General features: G+C 53.2%; 2 protein-coding genes across 3 annotated transcripts; one reads left to right on the forward strand and one right to left on the reverse strand.

The window, feature by feature from the left end:
* Positions 1–4,646: 4,646 nt before the first annotated feature.
* Positions 4,647–27,468, forward strand: Adcy7 (adenylate cyclase 7). Of its 2 annotated transcripts, XM_051168594.1 has the most exons (25): positions 4,647–5,073; positions 7,641–7,831; positions 8,634–8,801; positions 9,463–9,612; positions 9,913–10,061; positions 11,272–11,383; positions 13,408–13,535; positions 15,066–15,224; positions 15,374–15,506; positions 17,572–17,763; positions 18,032–18,066; positions 18,431–18,511; positions 18,659–18,731; positions 19,754–19,851; positions 21,145–21,229; positions 21,465–21,590; positions 22,329–22,427; positions 23,044–23,219; positions 23,781–23,949; positions 24,159–24,314; positions 24,735–24,881; positions 25,553–25,657; positions 25,852–25,966; positions 26,853–26,977; positions 27,128–27,468. In XM_051168594.1, the coding sequence occupies exons 1-25, from the start codon at positions 4,893–4,895 to the stop codon at positions 27,272–27,274; spliced, it is 3,300 nt and encodes a 1,099-aa protein (XP_051024551.1). In that variant the 5' UTR covers positions 4,647–4,892; the 3' UTR covers positions 27,275–27,468. The 2 variants fall into 2 exon arrangements, with proteins under 2 accessions (XP_051024551.1, XP_051024549.1); XM_051168592.1 differs by lacking the exon at positions 4,647–5,073 and having other exon boundaries at positions 7,607–7,831; positions 9,941–10,061.
* On the reverse strand, positions 5,525–5,843 carry LOC127209052 (metallothionein-1-like). Its single transcript, XM_051168595.1, has one exon. It carries the CDS (start codon positions 5,841–5,843, stop codon positions 5,658–5,660), a length of 186 nt encoding a protein of 61 aa, XP_051024552.1. The 3' UTR covers positions 5,525–5,657.
* Positions 27,469–27,997: the final 529 nt, after the last annotated feature.

The following is a 27,997-nucleotide window of genomic DNA, read 5'->3' on the forward strand; positions in this document are numbered from 1 at the left end:
GTCTCCCAAACAGCCTAAAGATTCAGCCGTGTGCCAGTCTATGATGTCCCAGGCTCCTGCCTCCTGTTACTGTCTTACTCAGGATTATGAACACCACTGGTCAGGATTGGTGAGGAGGTCCTGGATGAGGCACGCCTCCTGGATCCCATTGCTTGGTCTTGTCCGTGTCTGATGACCTCTACTTCACCCCTACCCATTGTTACTATCATCCTGTCCTGGCTTTATGGGATTAGGGACAGGGAAGGGGTCGGCATTTTGAGGTGTTATGGGCTTTCTGGTTGTTAGTTCTGTGAGGGTGGGAGGCAGGCTGGGGAGTGGGCTATGCATGGCCTGTGTTCAAATCATAGCTCTCTGTCTCACTAGCTGTGTGACCGTGACAGTGATCTGGCCTCTCTGAAGCTCATTCCCCATATCCGGGAAATGGGAACAGGAGGCCTCTAGGCAGAGTGCAGATTTAAGGACTGGGGCCTGGAGCAGTTTGTTTGTTGACTAGGCTGGTGGTTACCAAGCCCCAGAGAGTCACCTGTCTCTGCACGGCCCCCAGTGTTGGGGTTTTCAGGAGTATGCCCAGCTTTTTACATTAAAACAGCACACACTCTTACCTCCTGAACTGTTTCCTCGGCCCAGCTACAGGGACTTTTGAGTGAGGAAGGAAGGAAGGAGGCTCTATGGAGGAGCTTTGAACCCTGTCCTGGTGCAGTGCGTCTTGGTCTAGCCTTTGGAAATAGCTCAGGGTAGAGCTTGGCCCCGGGAAAGCCGCAGCTGCTGCTGGGTTTCTGATCCTCTTAGTGGGCTAGGGGGAAACTTGGCTTCCTGTATTCCTCTGCTCAGCTGTTCCAAGAGCCGAATGAGAGAGCCCTGGGTGGCCAGAATCCTTGTGCCTGGTGCATCTCATTGTCCACTTTCATCCCGGGGCCACTGTCGCTCAGGAAGTGGCTTAATTAAATCCACAAATAAAAATGCTCACCCGGCCTGGTTTCCCACAGGCCTAGGGCAGGGGTGGGGGTGGCGGGGGCTGTTGCTACAGCTTCTTCGCCTGGCTCCGTGCTTGGGGAAGATAGGGTCACGGCTGGAACCAGGCGCGGCATGTGCATGTGTTGAGTGTGCACATGTGTCCTGGTAGCCCACAGTGGTGGGCTTGGCTTTGCCTAGAGGACGGAACGTCTCTGGAGAGCTGTCTTGGCCATGGATGTCTGGGATTTCTCAGCCCAGTAATCCTAGCCCACGGGTGTTTGGCATTGAGCCAGAGGGTCAGGCAAGACTGCTGTTTGTGTGCTTGTGGCATTTGGTTTAGTCCCTTAGAGTGGCAATAGAGAGGCCTGGGCCCAGAAGCTGTGGTTTGAATCCCAGACCTCTGGCAAGCACCTCCAGCTGTGTGATCTTAGGCATGCTACTGTGCCTTGCTGGGCTCAGCTCTGCGTCTGTAATGACAAGGTATGAATGTGTGGGCAGTTACTGCACAGCTTCTTCAGGCTGCCCTAGCTGGGCACTGCTCAGGGATGGGGCTTGCTGTGTTCTGCAGAGCCCATGGCACAGGGCTGGGCACACACAGATGGTGCTTGGTCAGCCCTTTCTGTGCATTTGAGACTGGCCTGTCTAGATACAGAAGAAGCAACCTAGGGAGTTGATGCGAACAGACTTGAACTGCCAGCCTGCGGCAGACAGGATTCTTCTGGACAACAATTTCCAGTGTGCCTATTGCTGCAAGCCCTTGCGAGGCCTGGGCTCTTTCTCTGAAGCTTCTGCTGGCAGCTGACTGCTTGTGCCCTTTGACCTCCCTGTCTTCTCATGACCAGAGGGCTGCACACTCTGTTTTCAGTCCTGTTACCCCCAACTATGAGGCATATGTGAAGGGGGTCGCCAGATGTCCAATGCAAGATGCTTCTTCTATGAGGCTTCTGTTGGAACAGGGCAGCTGCCTTCAGATGGAATCTGTGTGTAGTCGCTGTTATAACTGGAGGTTGGGAGGGTCAGCCTGTGTTAGTCAGGAGTCTCTAGAGCAGCAGCGCTCACCCTAAGGGTTGTGACTCCTTGGGAGTCGAATGATCCTTTCACAGGATTCATAGGTACCAGATTTCCTGCAGACTGAATATTTGCATTATGATTCATAACCACAGCAAAGTTACAGTTATGAAGTAGCATAGAAAATAATGTTATGGTTGGGGGATCACCATAACATGAGGAGTTTTATTAAAGATATATACGATTTGTTAGAATGACTCCTTATAGGCCGTGATCTAGGTAATCTAACAACGGCTGGCTATCAACGGAGGATCCAAGAATCAGTAGTTTCCTAGTCCACACGAGGCTGGATGTCTCAGCTGCTGGAATCCTGGAGAAGCAGGCTCTAATGCCAGTGAAGGCACAGCCCAGATTTAAAGTAGATCTTTCCACCTTAGAAGATCAGGGCTAGCGAGATGGCTCAGTTGTTAAGAGCGCTGCCTGCTCTTCCAGAGGTCCTGAGTTCAATTCCCAGCAACCACATGGTGGCTCACAACCATCTATAATGTGACCTGATGCCCTCTTCTGGTGTGTACATGCAGGCAGAGCACTGTATACATAATAATGAATAAATAAATCTTAAAAAAAAAAAAAGATCCAAATATGTGAGAATATATGGGGCTGGAGAGATGGCTCAGCGGTTTAAGAGCACTGGTTGCTCTTCTAGAGGACCTGGGTTCAACCACCTTCCCCCCAGCACTCACGGCTGCTCCCAACTGTCTGTAACTTCAGCTCCAGAGGATCTGACACCCTCACACAGACACACATGCAGGGAAAAAACACCGATGCACATAAAATAAAAAGAAGTCATTAAAAATTATGTTTCAGAAGAGCCAGATTAAAAGAGGGGCTTCCCACTCCAAACAGTTTAAGACAGATCCCTCACAGGCGTATCCAGCTGCTCGGGTTTTAGTTGAATCCAGATGTTGTAGAGTTAACAACCAAGACTAGCCATCACAGCCTGCGCCACGAGGAGGTAGCCTGGGCTGACACATCACAGGCTGGCTAAGGAGCCCTTTGGGAAAACACAGTTGTATTGATGAGTGGATGATGGATGTTGATGTCAAGCATAGTGGGGGGTGAGGGTGGGAGTTAGGGGTGGGGGTGAGGGTGGGGTGGGGGTGGGGCTTTGGTGAGCACTGGCAGCATGGAGTCCTTTTGTAGTAAAGGCTGCCTTGTCCTTCCCTGACTCTGCTTTCTGTCCTGTGAGGTAGAGCTTGCACACCACATGAGTCAGTGTCCGTGGGCCAGGTGTGCTGGCACTTCCCTGTAATCCAAGCTGCACAGGAGGCCAAGGCAGGAAGATGGTAGGGTCAAGTCCTGCTTGGGCTATAGAAGGAGTTCAAGGCCAGCTTGGGTGTCTTAGTGAGCTCCTGTCTCAAAAAGAAAAGGAAAAAAGAAGGACTGGGGCCATAGCTCGGTGATAGAGTGTTTGCCTAGCCTGTGTGAGCCTCCAGGTTCAACTCCTGGTACCAGAAAAACCACCTCTGTCTGTGGGTCCCTTTAACACAGCTCAAGCTGGGTGGTACCTTTACTCCTAGCCTGGTCTACAGAGTGAGTTTCAAGGCAGCCAGGGCTACACAGGGAAACCCTGTCTCAAACAGAAACAAACAACAAACCTACAAGAAAGCCCATCTGGGGCTGGAGAAATGGTTAAGAGTCCTTGGGGGCTCTAACTGAGGCCCTGAGACCTGTTCCCATAGTCCCATGTCAAGTGGCTCACAAATGCCCCAGGCTGTCTGTCGCCTTCTTCTGGTCTCTGGGCAGCTGCGTACATACGGCATACATATACTCTCACACATAGCTAATAATAAAAAATCTAAAAGGAGAAAACGTAGTCTTAGATGGTTACCTAGTATAAGCCAGGTACAGGGTGTTGTCCTGGTTGAAGCTTTCAAGTTGGGCCTGTTGTCTCTCAGCACCCCCAAACCATCTGCATCCTGAGACTGTCCTTAAGTCCCAGGCTGCCAGGACCTCAGTTTGGGACCCTATGGCCCTGAAGACACAGACTGAGCCCCAGGCATCCAGACAATGTGCTGTTCACACAGGGACCCTGGGAACGGAGTGGAGGTTTAGACCAGATCCCATACTGTGCTCATCTGATCTGGCAGGTGGCTTTTGTGAAGCTCAGAGAACAAAGAAAGGTTGAGCTAGAAGCTCCGTAGCCATCAGTAGGGATCCACTTAGAAAAAGAAACGCCTGTGGCCCAGCCTCACGCCATGCACACGATGCTAGGAAGTCGGTCACCAAACAGGAAGTGGCTTCGTCAGGCTTGGAGTAGCAGTGTGCTGTGTGAGTCTCCAAGGTGATGAAGGCACTGTGGGTCTGTGCCATCAACTGTAGTAGCCACAAGTGATGTGTGCCTTAGGCAGTGACTGGTGTGACAGGGGCGCTGGGAATTTATACTTAGAGTAATGTTCTATAGTCCAGGCTGCCTCAAACTCAGAATCCTTCTGCCTCAGCCTCTTGAATACACCTACACCGTGGCTTCCATAATTCCATTTTTAATGACTTTAGATTCACATATGCCCAGGTACTGTATGGAACTGTAGTTTTCGAAAGACTTCACCTAGCCCTGCCTTTCCTCGTGCCAGTTCTTTCCTGATTTGGCCCATTGACATCAAATGGTTTTGGTCTGCATTGATTCCACAGATCTGAGGACCTGGACGGTCCTATCAGCTCGCCCTAGACACCCTGAAGACACCAGTGGCTGGAACAGGTGCCACATGCCGATGGAGCCACAGGCTCTGGGTGCCTCCGCCCAGTCCTGCCTGCTAGCCTCAGAGAGGCCAGAGGCCTAGGCCACACAGACAAGTGTCAGATGCGGACAGATGCATCTCAGGCCGTAGGGCTCCTGAGCAGGCTGCTGGACCAGGCCACTGGGGAGGACGATGCCAGCCAAGGGACGCTACTTCCTAAATGAGGGAGAGGAGGGCCCCAACCAGGCAGCGCTCTATGAGAAGTACCGCCTCACCAGCCATCACGGGCCACTGCTGCTCTTGCTGCTCCTCGTGGCTGTGGCCACCTGCATTGCACTCATTAGCATCACCTTCAGCCAGGAGGTAAGGCCCCGCCCGGGCTATGGCTCTCCGGCCTTTGGGCTCTGATGGGAAAGCTTCAGCACGTGGGTGCCTGCCCCCCTGTAGCTTCATCTTCTTCCTCTGTGAACCTCTCGGTGGGAGGAAAACAAGTGAATCTGAATTTGATCTTGAAGTCTGGTTGACTTAAGCTATTACATGAATTATACCAAATAATAAATCACTCTTAAATTTTTTTTTTAAGTTTAGTTTTTTTGAGACAGGGTTTCTCTGTGTAGCCTTGGCTGTCCTGGACTCACTTTGTAGACCAGGCTGGCCTCGAACTCACATGATCCACCTGCCTCTGCCTCCCCAGTGCTGGAATTAAAGGCGCGCGCCACCACCGCCCGGCTCACTCTTAAATTTTTTCACCATGAAATTCATTCTGTTAAGCACCTGAGTCAAGCCACAGGTAGTGGAAGCTCATGCCCCCCCCCCCTTTTTTTTAAAGAACCTAATTGGCTTTTATTATTCACGTATTTATAGAAAGGGGGTTTAGGGAAAAGGGTAGAGCTGTATGAAAAACTCTGGGGCGGTCCAGCACTACTATTTACAAGTGGTAGCACCATTGTCCTCACATCAGGCACAGCAGGTGCACTTGTCAGAGGCACCCTTGCAGACACAGCCCTGGGCACACTCGGAGCAGCCCACAGGGCAGCAGGAGCAGCGGCTCTTCTTGCAGGAGGTGCACTCGCAGTTCTTGAAGCCACAGGAGCTGGAGCAGGTGCAGGAGCTGCTGGTAGAACAGGCGCAGTTGGGGTCCATGCCGGGATCTGGTGAAGCTGGAGCTGGCAGGCAGGCAGGCAGGCAGGCTGATGGAAGTCGTGCCTTTAAACTGCACACTTAGGAGGCAGAGGAAGGCTGATCTCTGTGAGCTCAAGGCCATCCTGGTCTATAGAGTGAGTTCTAGGACAGCCAAGGCCACACAGAGAAACCTGTTTTGAAAAACAAAACAAAACAAAAAATAAATAAATAAATAAATAAAAATAAAAAATCCCTCCCTTGTCTGACCATGGCAGACATCACCAATCAATTTCTATATTCCTTTCTGAATCTATGATCTCAGATTCTTTTTTTTTTTTTAACATTTTTTTTATTAATTTATTCTTGTTACATCTCAATGTTTATCCCATCCCTTGTATCCTCCCATTCCTCCCCCTCCCCCATTTTCCCATTATTCCCCTCCCCTATGACTGTTCCTGAGGGGGATTACCTCCCCCTATATTTTCTCATAGGGTATCAAGTCTCTTCTTGGCTACCTGCTGTCCTTCCTCTGAGTGCCACCAGGTCTCCCCCTCCAGGGGACATGGTCAAATGTGAGGCACCATAGTATGTGAGAAAGTCATATCACACTCTCCACTCAACTGTGGAGAATATTCTGATTCTTTTTCTTCTCATCTTCCTTTTCCTTTCCCCCTTTGCCTTCTCCTTTTTCTCTACTTCCTCTTCCTGTCCCCTTCTTCCTCCTCTCCTTCCTCTTTATTTTATTTTATTTATTTATTCATTTTTTGAGACAGGGTTTCATTATGTAGCCCAGGCTAACCTTGAATTCATAGCCTCCTAAGTGCAGGTGTAGAATCCTTATGACTGTCAGGGCAGATATTGCCAACATCGCTCCTGCTCCTGACCTGTGTCCTTGCTGCTTTGCTGCAGCCATTTGCTGTGTGCAGTTGTTGGCCACTCAGCGTGTGACCAGTACGACTGAGAATCTGTTCTTATAATCTTCATTTTCTTGCTGATTGTTGTAGATGCAATCAGAAGTTCCTGAAATAATATCAGAGGCTGCAGGGAGTTCTGCATTGGGTAGTCAGTGTCCTTCAGGGTGTGGAAAGGGACAACAGGACCTTGCAGCGACAACACAGACACCATTTTCCAGAGGCTGGTGGTGCTTTCATCCTTGTAAAGCTTAGGGTCTGTGGGGGACCCAGGATATTCTGGGTGCATTCATCATCTTCTAGACTCTTCACACCGTTTGCACCTCTACTCCAATGCCACCCCTCTGTGGGATGGCTGCTCTTTGTGTCCCTCTGAAGCCGGTTCTAGTCAGGCACAAATTCTCCTCCTCCAGACACTTAATAATAAATAAATCTTGTTTTTTGTTTTTGTTTTTTATGTATAGAGTACTCTGTACTCCATGTACACCTCCATGCCAGCAGAGGGCACCAGATCACATCATAGATAGTCATGAGCCACCATGTAGTTGCTAGGAATTGAACTCAGGACCTCTGGAAGGGCAGTCAGTGCCCTTAGCCTCTGAGCCATCTCTCCAGCCCTCCTCCAGACACTTAAGTAGGGCTTTGCCTGAGAAAAAGCCCTGTTCTGGCTCCTGTGGTCACCTCTCCGCCATAGGAGAGCAGCAGTCTCTTAGGGCAGGGTTGGGAGTGCCCAAGCTGCTGCAGTGACTGAGAAAGGCAGTGCTAGCAAGGCCTGGGGGGTTATGGTGGGGAGACCACGTGTCAGGTGAGCCCAACACTGTGGAAGGCGCTTGACATCATCCTGGGTTGACTTCCTGGAGGACCAGGTGCTCTGTGTCTGTTTGCTCTACCCAGGTGCCTTCCACAGACCAGGCTGTCCTGGGCACTGCGTTCTTCATGCTGACTCTGTTTGTGGCTCTCTACATACTGGTGTACGTTGAGTGCCTGGTGCGGAGATGGCTGCGGGCCTTGGCTCTACTCATCTGGGCCTGTCTCATGATGCTAGGCTCCGTGCTGGTGTGGGATTCCTGTCAGAAGAAAGCCTATGCGTGGGAGCAGGTAAGAATGGGAGCTGATGTCACTGGGCTTAGGCACCAGCAGCTGGAGCATGCAGCTGGCAGCTCCTGCCCACTTGTGGCAGTAGGCCCATGGACGTGGGCCAACACAGCCTGTAGCTATGGTCCTTTCTGTAGGCTATGGTGCTGACTTTCAGATGGCCCTCAATTGAGTCTCTTCTCAGAGGAGGGTCGCCTCGAGTATCTGGCATTTTGTTTGGTTAGAGATGGCAGGATTCCAATTCACGGAGGCAAAAAAGGGACGAATGGGCTGGTGTGCCGGGAAGAGCTGAATGGGACTGGTCCCTGTCCCAGCAGCCTGGACACTTTGGACTCTGCTCTCCTTTACTGTCCTCAAGCAGAGGCTGAGATGCAAGCCATCTCAGGTGAAGGCTGGAGAGCTCCCTCAAGCAGCTCGAACCTTGGGGTCAAGGTGCACCGGCCTGGCCTGCTTAGTCTCCGTTGCTGTGAGGTAGCATATAGTCTGATCAAAGCCTGTTCCCTTTTCTGTGGTTGGGTGGAGTCAGGTTCATGAAACCAGAGACTGGGAGGGCAGGGGGAGTGAGTGAGGATGCACTGTCCCTGGGCAGCAACAAGTGATCCAGCCCCAGGCAGCGGTTGCCAGGCCAACAGCCCTGAGGGCCCTGACACAGACGGTAACTCAGCATTCTGCCGGTCCCTCCCATACTGCTGTGCGTCTGTCACTGTGCCTCACCATGTAGGGGAGAGATGAGAGGTCCCAGGTTGGGGGTGTCCCAGGATGAGGGGCCTGGGCTGTGTTAAATCTCTGGGTACACTGTCCCTAGGTGCCTTTCTTCCTGTTCATCGTCTTTGTGGTGTACGTGCTGCTGCCCCTCAGTACGCGGGCAGCCATCGCGGTGGGGGTGGTCTCCACTGTCTCCCACCTCCTGGTGTTTGGAGCTGTGACAGGAGCTCTCAGGACATCCACGTCTGGCACACAGCTGGGGCTGCAGGTGAGGGTGACAGAGGCTGGGTGGGGGCAGGCTCTGGGCCTTGGCGGAGCTTAAGTTTTGGGACTTGTTGTAGGCAGGTGGCCGCAGGCAGGGCCCTGTCCTCTCTTCACTACTGATCTTAGGATAGCTGTGGCCCAGGCCCTAGCTGCCGTTCAGGGCCCTGTTGTGGTGAGATCCTGACCTGAGTGTCTCTCCCCAGGGCCTGGCCCGAGGTTGATGGCACCCCAGTCTAGGTGGTGGTGACTCTGTTGAGTGGGAGTGTACCCCCATTTACATCACTGGGGTGTAGGGATGTATCTTCCTCTGACTGGCCTGGATGTCCGCTTCTGGGGGAGAGGGCAGAGTACTGGGCAGCCAGCTAGGTACTGTGCTGTCTGTGGCTGGGTTTGGGGTTCAGTGAAGTGGCCACCATTTCCTTGGAAGTACATGGACTCTGGCAGGGTATGTGTCTGGTAGGGCAGAGAAGGCCCAGACCTGGTCCTGTGGTCATAGCTACTCATTAGGGAATCAGTCACCAAGTGGGCCTCAGTTTTCTGTCTAACCCAGGACATGACAACCTAAAGAGTATTGAGGAGGTCAGGCAGTGGGGACAGATGCCACCATGTCTTCTGTGGTGTTGGTACTGAGCAAGGGTGCCGGCCTTGCGCTTGGCTGCCCTCAGCTCCTGGCCAATGCCGTTATCCTCCTGGGTGGGAACTTCACGGGTGCCTACCACAAGCACCAGCTGCAGGATGCTTCACGGGACCTCTTCATCTATACTGTCAAGTGCATCCAGATCCGCCGGAAGCTGCGTGTGGAGAAGCGCCAGCAGGTAAGGACCTGTATCCTTTCTGCCTGTCTCCCCGCCCACTATGTACCCGACCTTGTCCTCCCTCCGTCGGGCTGAGTGTTGCCCGTGTGGCTCAAGTGGCTGGTCCCTTGGAAGTGGGAGGGCGTGTCTTGGTGATAAAGGTAACCCAGAAGGAAATAATGGCGCCGTGGGCAGAATCTGTGGGAAGAGTAATGTCCAGGCTGTGAGCCTAGGGCCTGATAATCCTCTCTGCCTGTCTCCACTGGTCCTCCTATTGGTCCTCCCACTGGTCCTCCCACTCGTCCGCCTTCCCGTGCCCAGGAGAACCTACTGCTTTCGGTGCTCCCAGCTCACATCTCCATGGGCATGAAGCTGGCTATCATCGAACGCCTCAAAGAGGGTGGTGACCGCCGCTACCTGCCTGACAACAACTTCCACAGCCTCTACGTCAAGCGGCACCAGAACGTGAGGTGGGCAAGGATCGGGAAATGCATGGTGCGCGTCCTCTTGAGTATTCAGGCGCCACTCCCCTGGCCCTGGGCAGATGGTGTTCCGTAGGGAGCTTCAGTCCACTCAGGGATTGGTGGTCAGGCCCTTCCTTGGGCCTCTGTCTGTTTTTGTTCCTTCAGGGGGAGGATCAGATCAAGGCTATTAAAGGACTGAGTGTGGTACTATGGGAAGAAGGCTTAGAGTCTCTCCAAAATCAAAGCAGTCCAAGGGAATTTAGCTGGACAGTTGGGTGGGACGCAGAGGGCCTCTCTGATGATGATTCTCAAAGGAGGTAAAGCCCCCAAGCTTGGTGACCAGGTGCCTCCTGTCCTTACTTGGCCTGACTAGTTTGACAGGGTGCAGGATCTCTCGTGAGATATAGTATGGTCACTTGAAATTCCGCCTGGCATTCTGCCAAAGGGCCCGCGATATGTCCCAGCAAACTTCTATTAGCACCAGTTAGGGCTGCATCTATCTACCTGGGGATCTTACAGGCCCTGGACACACAGGCAGCCAGGCCTGAAGGCATCACCACCTACCTCCCGGAACCTCAGCCTAGGTAGTTCTCAACCCATGGGGTTCGACCCCTTTGGCAGGGGCGGGGGGCGCAGGTCACCTAAGACCACTGGAAAACACAAATGTTTACATTACAATTCATAGTGGTAGCAAAATTACAGTTATGAAATGGCAATGAAATAATTTTATGGTTGCGGGGGGGGGTCACTACAACATGAGCAACTGTTTTAAAGGGTGGCAGTGTCAGGAGGGTTGAGAATCACTGCTCAGTTTGCTCATTTGTGGTTTTTTTCAGGGCTCAGGGATGATTGGAAGGAGGCAGAATTGTATCCTGGGAGTTCTGGTCTCTTGACTCCCTGGGTGCAGGTGCAGGTGCAGATGCAGGTGCAGGTGCAGATGCAGGTATAGGTGCAGGTGCAGTTGCAGGTGCAGATGCAGGTACAGGTGCAGGTGCAGGTGCAGGTGCAGGTACAGGTGCAGGGAGAGTGAAGGGTGCTGGGAGCTGAGCAGGGACAGGTTGTAGGTGGTCTGCTTTGTCCTGCTGTAGCGAAAGGCTCTGGAACTAAGATGGGTCAAGCTGGCTGGAAGCTCCTCTTCTGGCCTTTGGGGGTTGATGTGGGGAGAGGTGGGGCCGCCTCCCGGGGGTCTGATCCAAACCCTGTCCACCTGGACCAGCATCCTGTATGCCGACATCGTGGGCTTCACTCAGCTGGCCAGTGACTGCTCGCCCAAGGAGCTGGTGGTGGTCCTCAACGAGCTCTTTGGGAAGTTTGACCAGATTGCCAAGGTAAGCCTGGGCGTGCTGTCAGTCTGCTGCTGCCTTCACAGCATGTCATGTGCTCCCTGGGCTGGGAGTAGGTGGGGCCTGGGGCTGAACTTTAGTGTCTTGGTGGTAGGTGGTTTTCTGAGTACCCCATATGCCTGAGGTACCAAGGTGCAGAAGCTTGTTCCTGCCTCAGCAGGAAAAGAACAGGTCACAAAGTGCACAACTAGGGTGTTTGTGGGTCCAGAGGCTCAGATGTGGCCTTGGACTTGGAACCTGAAGGGGATGCCTTCTAGTCTGGGAGGCTTGCCTTATCTGGGGGTCTGGGAGCATCCAGAATCAGAGTCTTAGCTTGACAAATTTCTAGGTGAACTGTGCACATAAGAAAGCTTGAGAAGCTTTCAATAAAGACCCATGGCCCAGTGCAGCGGCGCACACCCAACACTCAGAGCCAGAGGCAGGTGGAGCTCTGTGCGTTTGAGGCCAGCCAGGACTACATAGTGAGACCCTGTCTCAGAGAGAGGGAGAGGGACAGGGGGAAAGAAAGGGTGGGGGAGGGTGGGGAAGAGAGAGGCAGAGAGAGACAGAGACACAGAGACTCAGGCTTGGAGGAGGAAGGGAAGCCAGTGGGGCAGGGAAACAGAGCCTGGAGTAGACACAAAGATCTGTTTCCTGGACATGAACACAGCTCAGTGTGTGTGGAACAGAGTGTGAGGGAAACAGATAAGGACACAGTGGCCTAGGCAAAGACTGGTGCTGAGGAGTCTGGAAAGTACCGAACAGGAACGGATTAAAAAAAAAAAAGATTTATTTATTAATTATACAATGTTCTGTTTGTATGTGTGCCTGCCCAACAGAAGAGGGCACCAGATTATATTATAGATGGTTGTGAGTCACCATATGGTTGCTGGGAATTGAACTCAGGTCCTCTGGAAGAGCAGCTAGTGCTCTTAACCTCGGAGCCATCTCTCCAGCCCCAGGAACGGATTTTCATCCTTTAGTGAATCTCCCCGTGGCTCCTGAGTGTTGGCTCAGCTGTGTGACTGGGGCTTCCCTTCTGACACTCATGGCCCACGGGTTATGTGCTTTCAAGACCAGGTGCAGGGGGATCAGGAGCTAGTTGAGCACTGGCTGGACACAGTTGGCCCTCACCCCTGGCGGGAGGGAACTTAGATGTCACTGCTCCAGCCCGGCTGCCTGTTGGGGCACCTGGGATAGAGGGTGTTGAGCAGGGTGCAAGAAACTGCAAAGCAAAGGCTGGCGACCATACCAGGGCCCCTACACGTGGTCCCTGCTGGGGGCTTGAGAAGACTGGTGGCTTCAGCACAGTCTCTGGTGGGACTGCTGACTTCCATCCAGTACCCTCTCTCCCCGAGCATGCCTGTGGGGGACCCAGTCTCACCTTTGGTTGGCTCCCCTCTGCACCTTCCCTCTCTGTTTTCCCCTACACTCTAGGACTAGCAGCATGGCATCCCTGGGCTTACCTCCTGCTGGCCTCTGCGTAGGATGCCTGCTATACTTCCTGCCTGACTTACTCTAATTTGGCCACACTAATTGCCCTGGTTTTGTTTCAAGTAACTTCCTGGCCTCAGGGCCTTTGCACATGTTGGCATGCTCTTCTTTTAAGGGCTGTGTGGGCTCTGGTCTCCTGGGCCCTTCCTCTTTTTTCCAGTGCCACATCTTCTCCTGGGCACATCTCCCAGTTGTGTTGATTTAGTTCCAACTTCCTAGTAGCATGACCACCCCACAGCTGCAGGATTGAAATCTGTTGTCTGCTACTTATGTCCTGTGACCTGGCCAGGCTTACAGAAGATGCTGAACGCACTGCATAGATAAATAAAACACAGTCCTTCCTACATAGCCCTTACTAAGCCTTGTTTTCATATCTGGGTCCCTGGCTGGAACTCTCCAGGTCCTTGGGCCCCAATCCTCTTGCCAAGCTCGGTAGCAGCTACTGAGCCAGAACTGAAGGCGCCATTCCTGGCAGGGAGGAATCTGGCTGGCCCCAAACCTGTCCTGAGCACATCCCTTGCTCGCTTACCCTGCAGGCCAATGAGTGCATGCGGATCAAGATCCTGGGTGACTGCTACTACTGCGTGTCAGGCCTGCCTGTGTCGCTGCCCACCCATGCCCGCAACTGCGTGAAGATGGGTCTGGACATATGTGAGGCCATTAAGTAGGTGCAGGCGGGCCAGGGCACGGGATCATGTCCCTTACCAAACTCCAGACTGAGGTGGGTGCGGGGTGGGGCTTGCCTGGATTCTCACAGCATGCCATGTGGAGGATTCAAACTCTTTCTGTTGGCCACCCTTCCTCTGGCCTTCAAGTCCTAGAAGCATCTACAAATCTAAGCTAGCCCAGGTGTGGAGGTGCATGCCTTTAATCCCAGTACTGAGGAGGCAGAGGCAGATGGATCTCTGTGGATTCAAGGCCAGCTTGGTCTATATAGCAAGTTCTAGGACTGTGTAGAAAGACCCTATCTCAAACAAAACAAAACAAAACAAAACAAAACACAAAAAAACAACAAAAAAATACAACAAATGGAATAAGAAGCTGAGCTTGGGCAGCTGGGCTCCACCCTTCCAAGGACTGAGACAGCAGGAGGAGCTCAGGGCAGACAGCAGGGAGGCCTTCCACAGGCAAGGTCAGCCTCTCTGCTTCCTGTTTCTCTGGGAAGCTGCTGGTGCCAGAGACCTCACTGTTCAGCAACAGGATGACCTGCATCTTCTGGGCCCTTCTGCTGGCATTGATATGATGGTGATGGTGAAGGTGCTCAGGGCCATGCAGGAGGAATCACGAGGTGATAGAGGTGGCCTGTCTAGGCAGTACAGGAAATACTCCATTCAGTACCACTTTGCTGTGCCTCCAAAACCGTCCCCAAGTAGTAAGAGAGTCCACGGTGCAGAGCACCTGAGATGCCTGTCACGTGACCCCACAGGTTGCCACTCTGCATTGTGTGGAGGCAGCGTTGCTCATCCCCAGTTCTAGCAGTAGACAAAGGTGCTGGTGGTCCTGTGTTCCTAACAAACAGCTTGCCTGAGGAGTGGAGAGCTCTGTTCATACCGGAGGTGGCATGGGTGCTGTGTCCTGGGAGGCTCCACCCTGGAGGCTCCTTGTATTGAGTGGGGCTCTCCTTCTTCTCCTCCTCCTCCTCCTCCTTCTTCTTCTCCTTCTTCTTCTTCTTCTTCTTTTTAAAATTTTGTATTTATTTATTATATATACAACGTTCTACTTGCATATAACTCCTGCAGGCCAGAAGAGGGCACCAGATCTCATTATAGATGGTTGTGAGCCACCATGCAGGACTTTTGGAAGAGCAGCCAGTGTTCTTAATCTCTGAGCCATCTCTCCAACACCCCTGAGTGGGACTCTCACTTCCTATAATTGGGGTAGAGAAGCCCCCAGGGTCCTTGTCTGGGTGTCGGGTAGGGCTTAGCACCCCCTACATCTTGGCAGCCTCTTCAGTGCCAACCAGGGATGCCAGGCAAGGGGCACCAGGACAGAGTGTGGCCCATCCCCATAAGTGGCATTCTAAGTTCCTGTCTCTTATGCCCTTTAGCTGGATGTGAGCTTGCACAGTTCCCAGGGACAGGATGCATGGCCTCTCTAAGGGGGAGTCTCTGTCTCCCTCCCTGGTGCCCTGCCATACCCAAGACTCCCAGTGTGGCTCTGAAGTGGCAGCAAATGACAGACCTCTGTGCTCCAGGCAGGTTCGCGAGGCCACAGGAGTGGACATCAGCATGCGTGTTGGCATTCACTCGGGGAATGTGCTGTGTGGGGTCATCGGGCTCCGCAAGTGGCAGTATGATGTGTGGTCCCATGATGTGTCCTTGGCCAACAGGATGGAGGCATCTGGAGTCCCTGGGTGAGGTTCATCAGGGTCGGAGCAGAGGCCAGGGTGATCCCCGGGAGGAGTGAAGTGTGGAGGCAGGGGATGGAGCCAGCCCACCTGCTGTGCATCCCCAGAGTGGGTGCCCGGGGTCATGGTGTTTTATCTGACTTGGGTCTCCCCAGCCGGGTGCACATCACAGAGGCGACACTGAACCACCTGGACAAGGCGTACGAGGTGGAGGATGGGCACGGGCAGCAGCGCGACCCCTATCTGAAAGAGATGAACATCAGAACCTATCTGGTGATCGACCCCCGGGTACAAAGGGCTTGGGGGGTGGGTGGGGATTGGGCAGCCTGGGAACAGGGTCTCAGCAACTAGCAACTGACTCACAAGACTGTGGCAAGGTGGCAGAGACTAGTCCAGAAAAGGAGGGCACTTCCTTGAAACGGGAACATTCCTCTTCCTGTTTTCCGTAAGGTGTGGGAGTGAGGGCTGTGTCAGCGACTCCAGGCACAGAGTTAGTGTGCAGTCCCATGGGGGAGGCTTAATTGCAGGAAGGCCTCCTGCCAAGGCACGAACCCCTGTGAAGAAGGCCCAGGGAAATGGAATAGCCAGGCAGCCTGCTCCTGGGGCGAGCAAGTCTGGGGCTCTCAGATGGCTTGTTCCTGTTGTCTCTTCTCCTGGAGCCCAACTTGCCCTCCTGGCCCAGTCGGAGAGTCTGTTGCGTTTGGCTGCTGGCTGTTCCAGGCTGGCAGTCTACTGCTTTTTGTAGTCTGTGGCCTTGACCTCCTGATGCATCCTTGCAGTTTGCTCAAGAATGCTGCTGTCAGGGGCTTCTCCCAGCTCTCTGCATCCTGGCCCTTAGTTATGCTTGGGGGATGGCAGCTTGCAAGCCCACCTAGGTGCCACTGCCTGCCTTGGTTGCTTCATGTCTCCTTGATCTTGCTGATGTTCCCCAGGGCAGCCAGCCACCACAAAGGAAAAGCCCTGTTCCTAGGCCTTCCTGCCCGCCATGTGCTCCTGTTTATTTATCATTTTCCTTGTTTATTGTCATTCTGCCCCTGGCCCTCCAGCCTGCAGGTGGCCCAGCTCAGCTCTGAGCATGCACTTGGTGGTTTTGAAATGGATGAAGCCCCCAACCTCAAAGACATCTGCAGACTTAGTTCCAAAGCCCACCCCCAGGGCTGCCAGATCAAGCCAGTAGAATTGCAGGATGCTGGCCAGACTCCAGCCGGGCTCCAGAGAAGCAGCAGCATGTGTGTGGCACTGGCAGTGTGGAACTGTTGTCCCGCCTGCCCCTCTCTCCAGCTCTCTCTTCATCTGTTCAGTCACACAGCTGACAGTGTAGAGGGGTCTGGAGGTCTCCAGCCAGCGTGTGACCAGGCCAGGCTTGCTAGCAGTAGAGGCGCCTCAGAGGAAGGCCCTGACTTCTAGACCTGGGAACTCGTGCTCACTGTACAGCTTGGCTGTCCTTTGCACAGACCCTTTCGGGGGTGGACCTCCATATCCTGGTCCTGGCCTGAGTAGATGGAGGGCGGTGAGGATTTAAAGAGGTTTCTATCTTCAGAAATAATGCAGATTTCCAGTAAATTTGCCATTGTGCTTTGGCCAGGGTCTTGGGCTTTGGGTGGGCCTATGCCTATTGGTGCTGGCAAGTCTGAAGAGATGGGCTCTGAGGGTGTCTGAGATGCTGGGTGCTGGGGAGACAAGAGTCTCAGCAGAAACAAGGTAGCCTATGCTTGTATCTGATGACACTGGGGCTCTTTCTTTTCTTCTCTTGCCTCCAGCCATACTTGGCTACTCTGACTGGGGAAGGCCCAGGCATGTGTTAAGGGGGACTTGGGGCTCAGAGGCACGAGGACAGGAGGCAGAGCTGGACCCTCACTCAGGGCCTGGCTACACTACTGAGGCTCCAGAATGGTGCAGGGTCCAGCAAGCGTATGGCAAACAATGGGCATGAGGCTGAGCTTAAGGCTGGGTGTGGCACTCCTTCAAAGGCTACCCTGGAATGGCCTGTGCCTTAGCAGCTGTGTCTCTGGGTTCAGGCCAGCACATGTCTTTTGCCCACTGCTCTCACACTGCAGCATGTGCGAGCCACATGGGGGTGGGTAGAGCAAGGCTCATGGTTACCCCCTCCTCAAAGTGGTGCTGAGCTTGGGCTGTGCAGCCATCAGCCTCTTCCTGGCCTGGGACAGGGATGAAAACTGAGGCCTTAAGCCAGTCCCTAGGGCTGCCCATTATCCAAGAATACTATAGGCTCAGAAATGTAACATTTTACCCTTTACCAGATCACCCAGTGCTCCAGGCGTGCCAGGTCACATGCAGCCAGGGGTAGTTGAGAGGGGAACATGTGGGACAGGCCTTGTCTGTGTGATTGCAGAGCCAGCAGCCGCCCCCACCCAGCCATCACCTCTCCAAGCCCAAGGGGGATGTGACTCTGAAGATGCGGGCTTCAGTGCGTGTGACCCGCTATCTGGAGTCCTGGGGGGCAGCTCGGCCCTTTGCACACCTTAACCACCGGGAGAGCGTTAGCAGCAGCGAGACCACCATCCCCAGCGGACGGAGGCCGAAGGTAGGTCCCCTTCTACCTGGTTGCTGGGTTAGGAGTGCTCTGAGCAAAAGGCTCCGCCGTAGCCTTGCTCCTTCAGCTGCACTGTGGGTAGTCTCTGCCAAGCCTCCATTTGGAACAGGAGGAGGTATTTGGAGAATGCTCTGATGGGGCCTGGAATATCCTAGAATCTCCTGGTCCTTTTCCAGTCTGAGAAAAGAAAGCCAGGCCCGTGGTGAATGAGGGTCCAGTGTTCAGGGAGTGATCACCTTCTTCTTCTCACCCCTTTCAGACCATTCCTCTGCGCCGACACCGTACCCCTGACAGGTAGGCATCTTCCCTTCCCAGCACACTGCTCACTGGGTAGAGCTGTCCCAGGCTCCTCCTATGGGCAAGTGCCCTGAGCAGTCTCTGCCTGGGGCAGCCCGGCCAGGCCCAGCCTGGGCCTCCATGGGTTTGTCAGGGCTCAGGTTCGTTTTCTGTGGGTGCAGGACTCACAGGCCACGGGCCTGCTCACTGCGTGCTAACCCTGGGGCTGGGTTAGCAGGGTGCCGTGTGGTGGTGGCGAGGAAAGGTGTTTTCTCTGGTTTCTGTGCTGGTTCTATCCTAGTGGAGGTGGCCTTGGTCTGGGGGGGAGTCTGGGCATGTGGGTCCCTGGGATGATGCAACGGGGCGGGGGGCTTTAATTTAGGAGTGCATCCCCCAAGAGGCGCTTGGAAGATGACTGTGATGATGAGATGCTGTCAGCCATTGAGGGACTCAGCTCTACCAGGTAAGGCCTGTGACCTCTACCTCCTCCCTCCCGTAGCAGGGCTGGTCCCCTCATGCTGGATATTGGCTCTGGCCTGTAGCTCCTTCCCTTGCCTTGGGGCTGCCTCCCTCTGCTGCTCTGGGTGCCATTTTGCTGCTGTTCCCGCAGGCCCTGCTGCTCAAAGTCTGATGACTTCCACACTTTTGGTCCCATCTTCCTGGAGAAGGGCTTTGAGCGTGAGGTGAGGCTGGGGCAGCCCCCACAGAGGAACAGGCCGAGGTCTGGTGGGTGGGGCATGAGCTTCTGGCGTCCAGCAAATCCCACAGGGTGAGGAGGCCCCTGGGGATCTCTGCGCTGGATGTTGGGGTGGACAGGGTTCTGTGCCATCTCATTTGCGGCTCTTTCTCTTGGCCTCACCCCTTTACCTGACACCATCCTAGAGCTTTGTCCTTGAGATTTGGGTCAAGTGAGTGCTTCAGGGTCCCGGGAGAGACACCTCAAATTCAGTCTTCTTGTTGAACGTCTGTTAGCGTCTCCTGCCTGGCTGGGGTGACACACTTTTGTGCTCTAGTGGCCCTGTATGTGTAGAGCACCTCATGGCTCCCTGCAGGCCTTGGGCCATACTAGGATCTAAACCTACCTTTTCCCCAACTGGCCACCAGACAGGTGGCAGGTGGTTTAGAAAGGAGCCTTCAACTTGGAGATCCTGAAGCTGGTGTCCTTAGCTTTAGGCTGTGACCATTTGAGGAGGGTCCTGGCCTTCAGGCCCTGGTGTCCAAGATTAAGGGAAGGATTTCTCTCCCTGGGGATCTGAGCAAACTTACGGCAAAAGAGTGGAGGGGGCTTCCCTTGCCTATGGGTCACATGACCTGAGTCCACTCTGGTAGCATGACGGAATGGTAATGAACTGGTGTCGTGTGGAGAGGGAGCCTCGGGGATCTCTGCTTGTTTGTCCAAGTGTCCAGGCCCAGATAATAGTCCTTGGGTAGGGGTGAGGTCAGGCCTACTGAACCACAGGAGCTCAGGCTTGGTTCCTGTCCATGGGGCCTGAGAAACGAAAGCAAAAACCTTGCTGGGTGCAGGGTATTGCTCATGCAGAGAGGAACTGTATAACGTTGGCGGGCGAATGGCCTTCTGGGACACCACCCTTCAACTCCAGGAGTATGCCAGGCACTTTATTTTAGGATATGAACTTGGGGTGGGGCATTGAAGAGACCTTGCTGGTAGCTGTCTCTGACAGTCATGTTCCCCACCTTCCCTCAGTACCGCCTGGTGCCCATCCCCCGGGCTCGCTATGACTTCGCCTGTGCCAGCCTCGTCTTCGTCTGCATCCTGCTTGTCCACCTTCTAGTGATGCCCAGGTCAGCCTGTGATGTGGAGGATGGGCAAGCCCACTGGGGTTCAGCCAGATGGGGTGGTGACCATGGCAGGACCCAGCAGAAACTGGCAAGGTGCTTCATAGCCAGTGACCCTCCCCACTGGAGCAGGAAGATGGCCCCAGAGCTGGGGTGCTTGGCCCTTCCTTGTGACTGGGTGTGAAACTTTCCCAGGTTCCTCTGTCTCTTGCCAGGTGCCGTTATCTGTATGGTCTTGGCCCTTACACCCTGGAAACAGTGATTGTCATTTCCCTCTTTCAAGTGGGGAACTTGAGACTTATAGGAATGGTGACATCCAGCCTGGACCTCAGAGCCCTGAAATTCCTTCTTTAGGTTCTGGATGGTCAGGGACAAGCAGCTAAGGCCAGAGGGAGCAAAGCTTAGCCACAGATAGCTTCCAGAAGGCAGTTAAAACCAGCATGACTATTATTGTGGGATTGGATGTGCTTAGTAGGCTAGACAGGGTTAGTGAGATGGCTCCATGGGTAATGATGGCACCTGCCAACAAACCTGACAACTCAAGTTCAATTCCTGTCACCCACGTGGCTAAAGGGCAAATGTGACTCCAGAGGTTGTCTCTGATCTCCATGTGCATGCTATGGCATGTAGGTGCCTACATTCACACACAGACACACATGCACAAAGACAAATAGCAACTAAGTATGGCAGCCTAGGCCTGTGATTCCACAGCACTCTGACAGAGGCATGAGGATTGCTGCAAGTTTGGGGCTAGCCTGGTCTACATAGTAAATTCCAGGTTAACCCAGCCTATAAGACACGTATCAAAACCAAACTAAATAAAATATTATATATGGATGATTACTATTTTTTTTTTATTGGATTTATGTGAGTGTTTTGCCTACATGTATGTATTTGTACCAAATAGCTGCTTGGTGTCTGAGGCTGTCAGAAGAGGGTGTCTGATCCCCTGGAACTGGAGTTATAGGTGGTTGGCAACCACCATGTGGGTGCTGGGGATCGACCCTGGATCTTTCTGCAAGAGCAACAAGTGCTCCTAACCACTGAGCCATCTTTCCAGCCCCCTATACAAATGCTTTTGTGTTTTGTGTGCCAGCCAGGGTCCCAGAGGCTAATGATGGGACTCACATCTTAGAAACTTGGCCCCTAGGGGGACTTGATGACAACCTTCACCTTCATGACTGTTGTTTGTGGGACACTTGGATGCAGCATATCCACTGGGGAGGGACAGGTGTCCATGAGATGGAGAACTGGGACTGGTGGATGGGACCTGGACTCACATTTTCCCCTCCTTTCCAGGATGGCAACTCTGGGTGTTTCCTTTGGGCTGGTGGCCTGCCTGCTGGGGCTGGTTCTAAGCTTCTGCTTTGCTACTGAATTCTCGGTGAGTGGGTCCCTGAGTTCAGTGGACACATCCTCAGCCCTATGGCCTATTCCTCCCAGGCAGTCTTGCTTTGGGCATCGGTTGGGCACCTTGTCTTACGTCCAGGACCATTGAGTCCCTGCAAGGCTGCCCCCAAGTCCTCAGCCTCCCAGGCTGGTTAGTGCCATCCATCCTTCCTGAGTAAGGCTGTCTTTCATCCCAGCTGCCACTTTGCATGACTTGTCCCTCTCCATAGAGGTGCTTCCCAGCCCGAGGTACGCTCTGGGCCATCTCGGAGAGTGTGGAGACACAGCCCCTGCTCAGGCTGTCCCTGGTTGTGCTGACTGTTGGCAGCCTACTGACTGTTGCCATCATCAACCTGGTGAGTCTTGGGGTCAGGACAGCAAGCCCTAGTGGGGCTGTGTACCAAGGGTCTGTCTCCTGGGGAAAGGGACCATCTTTGACCTGGGAAACCCAGATTGTAGAATCCCAACCTTGTTACCTGAACCGCTCCATCTGGTGTGACCCCCCCCCCCATAGCTCTGCAGTGATCTGTTGGGTCCCCACCACAAGCTTAGAGTTCTTCATCCTTCAAGGAAGGGCTTGAGGCACCCAGCAACTCTATAGGTATGTGCTGGGAGCCAGCTCCTCCTTCCCACAGTCTTTGGAACTAAAATTTCTCAGTAAGGGGTAGACTTGCCCTCTGATGCAGGTCAAAGCTGGTAGTTGCAGAGCAGTCCGCAGGAACTCACATCCCTGCTTTTCGCTCTTTCCTTTGGAGCAGAGGTCTCCTTCACACTGTGCCCCTGGCACTGGATGCTGCAGTTTTGGGGGTGTGCTCTCATGGGCCCCTCTCAGAAAAAGAGGGGGCTCCTAAGAGGGCAGATCCTAGCCTCCTCCCATGCCTGCCCTGGGCTGCTGCTGTCCTCTGTCCCTCCCCTCCCCAAGTACTCCATACCTGGTGGTTGCTGTGGATAAGGCCACACACTGGGCTCAGCAGAGACCCTAGTACCCAGCCTCATGGTATCTTTGGTGCCTATAGTAGTCTAGGGTCACCTCCCTTGGGCCTGGCAGGTCTGAGTCCCTGGATATACTCTAATGACAACCTGTCTCCCCGTAGGCACTGATGCATAACCCAGGCCTGGAGCAGCTGAGAGACAATGAGACGAACCCTCTGACTTCAGGGAACAGAGTTGGAATCCCATGCGAGCTCCTTCCAGTGAGTATGCTCATCCTGGCTTCCCCCAGCACCCAGCCCCTGGCTCAGTCTTCTAGGGCTACCTGCTCTTACCGGGCCAGAGTGGACAGCTCATGGTTTGAAGTCTGAGTCTTCAGACTGTGGAGAAGACTGAGTCCAGTGTCTCCCAGCATATGTGGAGAAGGCAAGGTCCAGGCCACCAAGCTTGTTCCCTGCCCACCCCAATGCCAGGCAAACAGGAAACAGGGTCTTGGCTGTTTGCTCTAAGCCTTGGGGTGGGCAGGGAGTGCAGACCAGCATCAGTTGCACTAGGGTGTGTTTGGGTCACTTTTTCTGCAGAGAGGTTAACTGAGGCATTAAAGGAGTAAAGGGCTGGGCCCAGGGCTGCTGACATAAAGCAAGGTCTGTGCCTGGAAAGGCCCACGGCAAGAGGAGTCACGAGAAGTGGCAAGACTAGGGGTGACCATCATCACACCAGTGCCATGCAGCTCCCCTGCTGATCTCCGCTGGAAAGGGATACAGTGGGCCAAGATGGTACAGACGCCTGGCCTGAGCCCCTCAGCAGGAGGGGGCTGGCTGTGGACTGTTACTGCTAGCCCACTTCAGGTGACTGACAGGACATTGTCCCCACCTGCAGTACTACACCTGCAGCTGCATTCTGGGCTTCATGGCGTGCTCTGTTTTCCTGCGGATGAGCCTGGAACTGAAGGCCATACTGCTGACAGTGGCCTTGGTGGCCTACTTGCTGCTCTTCAACCTCTCCCCATGCTGGCACGACCCAGACCACGGCACTGAGAGCAATAGTACAAACAGGTGGGGCCTGATCTGCTGGTGCTTTTCTGTGGCCCACTGCTGCAAGCTGGCTTGTTTTGACCTAGCACATGGCCAAAGCCAGGAAGCCAGGTCTCGAGCAGCCAGAGCTGGGTGTATATGGTTTGCTGATGTGTTCTTGGGGGGTGGGGGAGGTCCTGGCAATCAGACTCCTGTTTCTGGGCCAGTCAAGGGGTAAGAAGGGAGCCTTGAACCACTTTAGTCTGAGCTGTGGTCTAGATCACCAATGTTAGAAGTGCAGATCGCCTGTTTCCCACTCCTGTGGGTTGAAAAGGCTCTGCTGCAGCCCTCAAGGCTTTGGACTGAGGAGAGGAATTGGCTTGGTGGTTAGAACCTTGAGGACTTAGGGAAAAAAACCCCACCTGCCTTAGTCTGGCCAGGTCCCCATGCCAGTCTACAGTAGCTGTTGTGGCTCCTCATGAGGGAGCTCTTGGCTGCCTTTGGACCCTCATTTAGCAGATGGGCCTTTTAGAGTGACCCAGAGTCCCTGGCTGAGGCTCCTTCCTTGCACATCTGCAAAGTGTTTACTCCCTACTCCCTTAGGACGTGTCAGCTCCTGTCTGCTGAACAAAGCATGCACAACCACACCCTTGCTCTGGAGGCTCAGGTGACTGCGCCCTCCCCCAGCAGATGTTTAGAAAGAGATCTGAAGACCATGATCAACTTCTACCTGGTCCTGTTCTATGCCACCCTCATCCTGCTGTCCAGACAGGTTTGTAGGCTCCTTGCCCAACCTCTGCAGACGGCTGGGGGCTGAGACACCAGCATGGCAGGGACCTTTTGTGGAGGTGCTGGTCTTGTTTTGCACAGGACTGGGCAGGCGGGCAGCACTGCAGGTAGGTAGGTCTAGCACCCTAGGCCCCAGTCCTGGGTGGTGTGTCAAAGCTGTGACAGGTATGACACCAGCTCCCTGGTTTGCAGATTGACTACTACTGCCGCTTGGACTGTCTGTGGAAGAAGAAGTTCAAGAAGGAGCATGAGGAGTTTGAAACGATGGAGAACGTGAACCGCCTCCTCCTAGAAAATGTGCTGCCAGCACACGTGGCTGCCCATTTCATTGGTGACAAGGCAGCTGAGGTGTGTGAAGGGTAGGGTGCCCTTGTTGGCAAAGCTGGCCTACTCAGCAGTACCCCTGAGAGTGTGCTAGGTGCAAAGGCAGGCTTGCAGTCAGGTCAGAGGTCTATGTCCACCAGGGGCTGTGGGCAAGGTGCCTTACCTCCCTGGAAAACAGGTCGTGAGATCCAAACATGCTGGGATGTCTGTCATCTGGATGTTCTGTATTGATGAGGCATCTGTACCTCCATGAGGAGCAGATGACAAAGCCTTTCTGACAGGAAAACAGGCCCAGTGACAGCTCAGTATAAAACCATCTCCTAGCTGCACTCACTCTGTCACAGCTCACACAGCCAAGCAGCCTGGGGTACCTGTCCTTACCAGGACTGAGCCCCTAGGTAGTGGTCTCAGTCAGGGTCCTCTTTCTCCCCTCCCCTGCTGCAGGACTGGTACCATCAGTCTTATGACTGTGTCTGTGTCATGTTTGCCTCTGTTCCGGATTTCAAAGTGTTCTACACTGAGTGCGATGTCAACAAAGAAGGGCTAGAGTGCCTTCGCCTGTTGAATGAGATCATTGCTGATTTTGACGAGGTACAGCCTGACTAGTCATCATAGGGGTGTGCAGCTTGCCACCTGTGTGGTAGCATGGGCAGGGTGGAGGCTCAGTGGGAGAATTCAAGCTCACCTATGTGTGAGGCTCTGGCTGGAAACTATATTCTATTAAACACCAAGAGACACACTTATTTATTGAGTAAGCTAACTTAAAAAAAAAGATTTATTTATTATATGTACAGAGTTCTGCCTGTATCTTATTGTAGATGGTTGTGAGCCACCATGTGGTTGCTGGGAATCAAACACAGGACCTCTGGAAGAGCAGGCAGTGTTCTTAACCTCTGAGCCACTCCTCCAGCCCAAGTAAGCTAACTTTTATTAAATCTCTACTGGATATGTACTAAAATGTAGCTTTAGGTCCTTTCAGACAATTTTGACTCAGGCTACACACATGGTGTCAACCATTTCAGGAAGTCGGTTTGGGCTAAACTTTGTGGGAGCCACCAACCCACCTCTAAGTAACTGATGCTAGGTTGATTACTCTTAAAGGATTGGAGTTCAGAGAACAAACGGGAGAAGATGATGGGGGCTGTGTTGTCACCTGCAGCCGTCAGCTCAGATGGCCATGGACGAGCTGTCTGCACTGTGTGTGGGAAGGAGGCCCCTTCCTCTTAGCATCAGGACTTCCTAGGCTTCTGTTTGGTTTGCAGCTGCTGCTGAAGCCCAAGTTCAGTGGTGTGGAGAAGATCAAGACTATTGGTAGCACCTACATGGCTGCCGCAGGGCTCAGTGCCCCGTCAGGACACGAGAACCAGGTACCGCAGGCCTGTGTGAGAGTAACTACAGGCCATCCCCAGTCCTATCGCCTTCTAAAGGTGCTGTGTCAGGAGGCCTCTGACCTTTGTAGTGCAGCCTGGAGACCCCTGGTGGGAACAGGACCCCTATCCCCATGGGATGTCCTTGCCCTCAGTCAAGGCTGCAGAGTGGGGATGCAATCCATTTCCTGCAGGACCTGGAGCGGCAGCATGTGCACATCGGTGTCTTGGTTGAGTTCAGCATGGCCCTGATGAGCAAGCTGGATGGAATCAACAGGCACTCCTTCAATTCTTTCCGCCTTCGAGTTGGTGAGGGCTCCAACCGGGCAGCTCAGCCTTGCACACACCCTCATTGGAGGGCACCCTGGGCCCTCTGCTATGAGGCTTCAGCAGACCTTCTAATATTATCATTAATACTGACCTTCCTTGCATATGCTCATGTAGTTACCTTTGGGGGTGAAGTGTGTATTTATGAGTGGATGCATGTATGTATGGAGGCCAGAGGGCAACCTCAGGAGCTGAGTACCTTATTTCTTACTGTGTCTCTGGGACCTGGAACTTGCTAATGAGGTTAGGCTGGCAAGTGAACCCAAGAGATTTGCCTGTATCCACACCCCCAATTTTAGGGTTACAAGTGTGTCATCACACTTTTTACATTGGGTGCTGGGCATCCAACTCAGCTCCTCATGTGAGCTAACTTCCTAATGCCTTTTTATTAAAAAATTTAAAATTACACTTACTGTGTGACATACCACAGTACAAGTGAGGAGGTCAGAGAACACTGTATAGGGAGCTGGTTCTCTTTCCATTGTGTGGGTTCTGGGAATTCAACTCACGTCATCAGACTTGGTGGCATCTTTACCTGATGTGCCATCTTGCCAGCCACCAACCTTCTACCTTTGAAAATTCAGTAATAACCATATAAATGCAGGGCCAAAATCATGCTGCAAATAAATGATCTTAAAACTAACTAGTCACAACCAGCTTTAAGGGTAGGTACTTAAAGCCTGCTTATTTTTGTTAAAAAGGGAAATTAGCAGATACTAGGGAAAAGCTAGTGAGTCCTGGAGTACAGACAAGAGGCAGCGGGGCCCTTCATGCTTCAGGGGCATCAGAGCTTGGAGAGAACAGACCTGCACCCCTCTGTGGGCTCCCTCAGTGTCACTATACATGGCTAACTGTAAACCATCTTAAGGCATAAACCATGGGCCTGTGATTGCTGGAGTGATCGGAGCACGCAAGCCTCAGTACGACATCTGGGGAAACACAGTCAATGTTGCCAGCCGCATGGAGAGCACTGGAGAGCTTGGGAAAATCCAGGTAAGTCTACTGTGAAGCACTGACTCGGGGGAAAACATCCTCCCCAAAGGAGGTCCCCGCTCTAGCCATCATTGTTAGCAGTAGACAACAGGCACACTGCTTGTTAGCCATCCCCTGCCTCTCTGAAGATAGGGCTCTTTTTCATTTTAGGTTACAGAAGAGACGTGCACCATCCTCCAGGGACTAGGATATTCTTGTGAGTGCCGAGGACTGATCAACGTCAAAGGCAAAGGGGAGCTGCGGACTTACTTTGTGTGTACAGACACTGCCAAGTTTCAAGGACTGGGACTGAACTGAGATGTCTGGTGGTCAGGCTCCTTCCCTGAGGGAGCCAAGACTGCAGCCCCGTGCCAGCGGCAGATGGCTGTGTGGCTTCTTTGGACTTGCACTACAGGATGGCTCTGACCTGATTCTGTTTGAAGCGGCTACTGAGTTATACACAGAACCTCTGTGCTGAAGCCCGTGCAGCTCCAAGTTAGCAAGATGGCTGGTTTATTTGCGGCGGTGTTTGTTCCCAGGGTGCTGGGGAAGAGATCTGAGTACATCAAGACAGATGTCAGCCGTGGTGGCCAGTAAATAGCATATACAGGGAGACAAACCCTCTCCTGGCTATAGGAGGCTCAGCTAGGCTGTCTAGCACTGGTGAAGCCTCCTTTCTTCCCATCAGTACCCATCATGGGATGCTAATCTCCTGCACAGGCATTCTGGCAAATGAGGTTAATGTGCACATTGGCAGGTAGTCTCAAGCAGTAGAGGAAAACCTTCAAATCGACACTTGTCACTTTTTACCCTTCCTGGCTTATGTTTGAAATGGATGTGTCATTAGTCAGAGTTTTATCTTTACTATTGTTAGATGCTACACAAAGATCTCCTTTCAAGTATATTTTCTTTTTAACCCCCTGACTACAAGTAAATAGACTTCTGTCCAGTGTCAGTTTATAGGATTGGCTTTTGCAGGAAGATGACCAAGAAACAATAAAGCTTTGGATCTACAATCAAGCATTTTGACGCAAATCTTCT

Source organism: Acomys russatus, chromosome 26 (assembly GCF_903995435.1).
Source record: "Acomys russatus chromosome 26, mAcoRus1.1, whole genome shotgun sequence".
Classification (NCBI taxonomy): Eukaryota; Metazoa; Chordata; class Mammalia; order Rodentia; family Muridae; genus Acomys; species Acomys russatus.

Bases quoted from the DNA above. Each gene is read 5' to 3' on its own strand.
- Adcy7 (XM_051168594.1), top strand. From the start codon at position 4,893: ATGCCAGCCAAGGGACGCTACTTCCTAAATGAGGGAGAGGAGGGCCCC. The intron at 7,832-8,633 runs GTAAGAATGGGA...CACTGTCCCTAG, and splicing joins AAGCCTATGCGTGGGAGCAG to GTGCCTTTCTTCCTGTTCAT. The intron at 25,658-25,851 runs GTACCGCAGGCC...CATTTCCTGCAG, and splicing joins CGTCAGGACACGAGAACCAG to GACCTGGAGCGGCAGCATGT.
- LOC127209052 (XM_051168595.1), bottom strand. From the start codon at position 5,843: ATGGACCCCAACTGCGCCTGTTCTACCAGCAGCTCCTGCACCTGCTCC.